The 6,261-nt window shown below is 47.4% G+C and overlaps 1 protein-coding gene across 2 annotated transcripts in view; it reads left to right on the top strand.

Moving 5' to 3' along the window:
* The first annotated feature begins 2,543 nt into the window (after positions 1 to 2,543).
* Positions 2,544 to 6,261, top strand: part of mn1b (MN1 proto-oncogene, transcriptional regulator b) — a 17,532-nt gene continuing 13,814 nt past the window's right edge. Inside the window, exons 1-2 of one of the 2 annotated variants that reach the window (XM_088994714.1) lie at positions 2,544 to 3,005; positions 3,112 to 6,261. The exon at positions 3,112 to 6,261 is cut by the window's right edge and continues 669 nt beyond it. In XM_088994714.1, coding sequence (XP_088850840.1) covers positions 3,441 to 6,261 — 2,821 coding nt within the window. In that variant the 5' untranslated portion in view covers positions 2,544 to 3,005; positions 3,112 to 3,440. The other variant, XM_088994712.1, reaches the window with a different exon arrangement.

Consider the following 6,261-nt stretch of genomic DNA (forward strand, 5'->3'; position numbering starts at 1 on the left):
GAAGGAAGTGTCACAGTTAAGATTCCATTCACAGTTTAGCCATGTTGTTGCACATGAGCTGCCTCTGGGACCCCCTTTTCCAGGGTTTTGGAGGTTTTCCTTGGCAAGGAAATTTATTTTGGGTTTACCGCACATTGACTGTGATGTCAAAAGTACTTCCTCAGCTTGGGTCAAGTTTAGCCTCAGCGATTCTCACGAGCCTTTCCTGTTGTTGTGGGTGGTGCGGAGCCCATAGATGACGAGCAGCTTGGTAGTGGGGGAAAGGTTCACTGTCGCATCCCTCCCCTCTGTACAATAGAATAGTGCCTCTCTGATGACAGATGCTTCTTAACCTGCTCTGACCTGCCGAGCTGTGATGTTGCAGCTGAATGACAGGCCCAAAGAGGACACACACAAGCTCCACTCCACACTTGCCACATGATACAGGACGTAGTCCACCAATAAGGAAAGGAACAGTTTCTTTGGGAACCTCTGCTGTGATAATATATACGTATGTCTATCTGATCCAATGCTCACCACCCTGAATTAGGACCAGAAAAGGACAACCACTTGTGCTATCTTGTTCCATCGAGTAAAATATTGAGACAAATTGAGTGCAAAATCACAGCTGAGTGCAGTCTTCGTGTGGCAGTGCTTGAAATCCTGCAGACTGTCCATTGTTGTGACGTCGCTTAAGCGACGGCCCTACAGCTTCATTTGTCATCACTGTAGGCTCAATCAAGGGAGACGAGACCTTGCCATCCGTTTGTCATACTTGACTTGTCTGTCTCCATTAAAAAAACTGCCTATGGTGAGGTTTGAAATCTCGCCTTCTCAACTTCTTTCCCCAAAATGTCACCATGTCACTGATTTTTCATTAAAGAAAGTGCAAATGAATTCTTCACGAAAATTGTCTGAGCGATACATGAGACGGGGTCAAAGAATAAAATACATTTGATGATAAACTAGACAGATTATAATACTAAGTTACCATTTATCCAGTTTTGTTTTTACCACAAAACAAAGGTGACACTTTAAAAAAAATCAATACACATTTAATTTGTAACTAAACACAACGGAATCATTCCTCTTATAAGAGCGATAATGTGTTTTAAATTGGAACAAAAACAATTGTGATCATGATCACCCAGCAAGAATGCACGTGCTTGAGCGGCCTTTGTGAAAACAACCACTGGGTGGCACTGTGTCTGTTCGGTGAAATGCCTCCGACTGTAGTTTCCTTCTTAACACGACAAGGCGGCTGGGCACCCAAGTATCTGAAAGCTTTCGGTCCACAAAATTGTGGACCTTTGAAATGTGAAAATAATAGCATAAACATAATGTTCATATTATACACAATATACATGTTAATAAATAAAAAAAATCACCCCGAGAACTTGTTTAGTCGCTTTCACGAAACTTCTGCACGAAAAAAGACATCAAAATACTGTATCGAATACATCTATGAAATCGTTTCTGCTAGATTTTAGAAAATTATTAAATCATCAAATTAGACAAACCAGGAAATAACGTAATAACCAGAATTCTATATTTTTTAAAAATTTTAAAATATACCGGTATATACTTTTTTTCAAGAGGCACAACAGAAACGGTTCTTAGCACTAGACTACTAAATTTGCCAACCCATCGAGTTAGAAAAAAACACAGGCAACCAATTTTAAAGCCTACAATCAAAACGTTTCAGAATAATTATAAATCATTCCATCGTTTTTAACACAAACATGTATCAAATTGATTTATGATTATTTGACTTAATACATCCGATTTTGCATAACTAATTCAAAAATCGTTTAGCATTAAAATGAAAATCCTATGTACGCAAAAGTTGATATAAATCAAAGGACAACATATTGGTATTATGATTGGTTCTCCTTCGTGTCAACGACAGGTGCGAATGTGATTGGCCTCCTGGCAGTGGGTCACACATTATATCTGGTTACACTGACGTTTTTTTTCTTTTGTTGTTTGTTTTTTGGAAGTGGTAGGCTGTCGAAAATCACAGTGAATCACACTGTAATCTTGATGCGAGCAGAATCAATAAATCGGTCAGAACGACTGTAATTTCGCCTTTTTTTCTGAATCGACCATGACTTATTTTATTGGCGAGTGTTTTTAAGATAGTTGTCATCTGAGTAAGTATGTAAAGACACGCTTAGCGTGCCTGTATAATTACGCCACTCGAAGAAATTGAATGAATTTTGTTTTATGCATTATTACCGTATAGCCCATGCCCATTTTCCCTCTAATTTACCCACTGCGGACCCTTCACGCAGACCCTATGTTTTTTAAGGTGTCACAGTGAAAGATAAATAGAATTGTGGCAATAAATAACAATTGGATACCCTCAAACAAAAACAAATGGTGAAAGTCATCCCGAAGTTCTGATTGACACATTAAGGTTTACAAATGTCATCTGCTATGGAAGACCACCTTAAAAGCCTTTGTCCCGCCCCGTGCATTCTTCAGACCCTCTGATTGGCTGAGGAGTCACGCATGGAAGCGCGACTGGAAATGCAAAACTTGTTGCTGGCTCCTTCGGACGCGTTGATTCCGCACACAGCCGAAAGCGGCTAAGACGAGTGTGTATGTTCCAGTCAGTGTGCTTTGAGCGCGCACAGTTCAACACACGCACCCGTATTGGAGGGTCACGCACGTTTTGGAGGGGAGCAAGGAACTAAGAGGTGCTTCGTTTCATCGCAGAGCAAACCTCCAGCAGCGAGCGGAGGATGCTGTCACGCCGCTGCGTGCTTGTGGAGTGCGGGTAGTGCACGTCTCACAGCCCTGGGGACCAGAACCGGAACCGGGCACGCGTCGCTCCGGTGCTTTGGCAGATTTAATTTTGATGGTGGATTTAGCATCAAGCTGGACGACTTTTTTTGTGCGCCCGCACATCAAATAATGCCATTTTAAAGGACACATTTTTCCCCCATTGAATCCACAAAGACAATTTTAACAAACATACTTTTTCTTGACGTCATTATGGGACTTTATACAGGAAAAGAGCTGTGGGTATTTTGACATCTGGTTGGATTAATGAATGATAGGGCTCAGTTTTTAATTTATCAGATCTAGTCATTTTATTTCTAAAGTGCGCTCCTCTCACTTTTGTAGACATGTCCTTGTGTCAAGATTACGCCGTACAAATGCGCACGCGAAACTTTGGTGTGACAGCTGAGCGGCAAGGTAAATAATATTATTGTAAATGCATTTTCTTGATCAAACACTATAATGCGGACATAGGAAGAGCAGGGATGTCTTTTTTGCATATTTAGACAGTGTCCCCTCTATTTTAAGACTTATGAATGTGAACTTTGTTGATCAATTCAGACTTTTAAAGCTAATTGAATTTTGGTTAACTTTGCTTTTGGGGCCAGACTTCATTACGGTCTGCCCAATAACTTGCAATCTTACTACTATGTGGCTGTTAAAAACAGAGTACTATGTTTAGGCTGGAAAAGTTTGGTTCGCAGATAAATACCAGAAACCCTGGCCAGTCAGAGAGACAGAAAAACCAACCAAGGCTGAACATGGGCTCCCATTATAAAAGTACCAGTTTTCACACTGGTGGTCCACCTGGTGCTGTGGAGCCCAGCATGGGCCCAATGAGTGACCCACAGATGCTCGGACTCAACATGAACGGCGACCAGTATGGGGGTTTTCACTCCCGGGGTCACTCCGACTTGCATGCAAGCAGTGGACTTCAGCAGCAGCAAGGACCCATGCATGGATTTTTTAACAACCAGCAACCTCATCAAGGACATCCTCACGGCCATCAACCTCACCCCCACCAACATCATCCTCACTTCAGCGGGAATTTTGGAGGCCCAGAGCCAGGGTCATCATGCCTGCATGGTGGCAGGATAATGGGCTACAATAACAATGTCATGGGACCGCAGCAGAGCTTTGGAGAAGGATTTGATCCTCTCACTGAGGGACAGGCGGGGGATGGTTTCCCACAGCAACAGCAGCAGCGGCCCAATAACATGCCTGATTTTCAACATCACGGTCCTCCCAGTGGCAGCCACGCTGTTCCTGCTCCCTGCCTCCCTCTAGACCAGTCACCTAACAGAGCAGCCTCTTTCCATGGTGTGCCATCGTCATCCTCATCCTCATCCGAATCTCACAGCTTGGAGAATAGACGGATGCCAAACCAGGGTGGTGTGGAGGGCTTAGAGTACAACTTCCCCAATGATCCCCCATCTGGACATTTCGATGTACCTGTATTTTCCCCGTCTGAGTCCGAATCGCAGTTACCACACTTTGGCCCCGGTAGGCCAGTTCCCAGTGGGAATTTTCCAGGAAACCCTGGCATGCCTCGAGCGCCGGGCATACAGGGCATTTCCAAGGGACACCAACCTCCACCGCCTCAGCAGCCTCAACATGGAATCTTTTTTGAGCGATTTGGTAATGGCCGGAAGGTGCCCGTGGGAATGGATCCGGGGGTCAATGCGAGACATCCTCTCATGCAACAGCAACAACAGGCTGGCTTGATAGCTAGACAGAACTCATGCCCCCCTGCCCTCCCCCGACCCCCTCAGGCTGAGTCTGGCTCCAGTAATCCGAACATTCTGGACGGAGGGGTCATGATGAGTGGCCAACACAATCAGTTTGAATATCCCATTCACAGACTGGAAAATAGGGGTCTGCATCCCTATGGGGACCCCATGTTTAATATGCAACAGCCAGCTCCCCTTCCCTCCCAACAGCCCCCAAATCAGAGACTACAACACTTTGACACTCCTTATATTAACATGGCAAAAAGGCCTCGATTTGACTTTCCTAACGCGCACGGCAGCGACGGCTGGTGCGGTGGCATGGAAAATCACCTCTCTCCCTCTTCCTATCCAGGACTGCCAGGTGAGTTCACCCCACCTGTGAATGAAGGTTTCCCACCGGGTCCACTGCAGCACCCGGGACCTGAGCAGCAGTCTTTACAGCAGCGACAAAACGCAGCCATGATGATCAAACAGATGGCTTCTCGCAACCAGCAGCAGAGGATGCGCCAGCCCAGCCTGCAGCAACTCGGCCACCACGGTGATGTGCCACCGGGCCCCCTGGGTCATGGGGGCCCGGTGGGTACCATGCCTCAGGCCAACTTTGATCGGGAAAATGGAAGCAGGATAGCCAACGTTGATGGGCAAAATCCACACGTCAACCAGGAGAACTCCTGGTTCCAGGGGTCCCACCCACCAGGGGAGATAATGTCACGGCGTATGGGAGGGGCAGGCAATGACCCCGGGCCCCATGAGATGGGTCTCCAGCAGAATGGGCCTGGGATGATGTTCAGACCAGGTATGGGCATGCAGGAACCCATGAGATTACCCGGAGATGGACATGTACAGGCTCTCCATTCCCCGGGCTTGCACTCCCAGTTCAGCAGCAACATGGGCAACATCTCACAGATGCAGTCGCCAGGAGGAGGAACCGCCCATCCGAATGCACCAGCTGAGAGGCGAGCACCTGATTTCCCTACCCCTCCGATGGGGGCACAAACACCATTCGCCTACGGAGGGGCAAACCGTCAAGGACCGGCTCATAACGTCCCCCAGGGGGTCAACACCTCACCAGGGAGCTACCCTCCTCAGTCCGAGTTCCCCTCAGGCCAGCGGTCGTCTGTGAGCAAGCTTGGTGCGCTCTCTCTTGGGAATTTTAACAAAACCAGTGCTAAAGACAGTGTTTTCGGCCAGAGCTGCCTGGCGGCCCTTTCCACAGCGTGCCAGAACATGATCGCGAGCCTCGGGGCCCCCAACCTCAACGTAACATTCAACAAGAAGAACCAAAACGAGGGCAAGCGAAAACTAAGTCAGACCGAACAGGACATTAATAGCAGCGCATCTAATGGCAATGGCAGTGTTGGGGCTGAATATTTTCAGAACAGCACTTCTCAGAACAACCAGCTGCCTGGCACTGGGAATAGCAACGCTAAGCCTGCAAGTCAAAACCAGACGGTGCAGGGGGAAGCCAGTGCCCTCTCCCCAAATTACAACATGGACGCTACCCCGTGCAGTGAGGGGAAGGCAACAACAGGGAGTGGGAGAGGGAGAGGGAGGAGAAAAAGAGACAGTGGGCATGTGAGCCCTGGAATGTTTTTTTCCTCTGAAAATGGAAACCCTGTTGTGAGTCCAGGCCAGCCAACCCCTGCGGCTGGTGTTGGGGAGAGGGGTGGGGGCACGCCCCATGAGAAGCACCTGCAATCACCCTCCTGGGGGAAAGGAGGTGACCTAATGTTGGGGGACCAGGCTGACCTGATGTCTTCTCTGG

This window comes from Hippocampus bargibanti, linkage group LG04 (genome assembly GCF_051943395.1).
Source record: "Hippocampus bargibanti isolate YZ-2025 linkage group LG04, ASM5194339v1, whole genome shotgun sequence".
Taxonomy (NCBI): Eukaryota; Metazoa; Chordata; class Actinopteri; order Syngnathiformes; family Syngnathidae; genus Hippocampus; species Hippocampus bargibanti.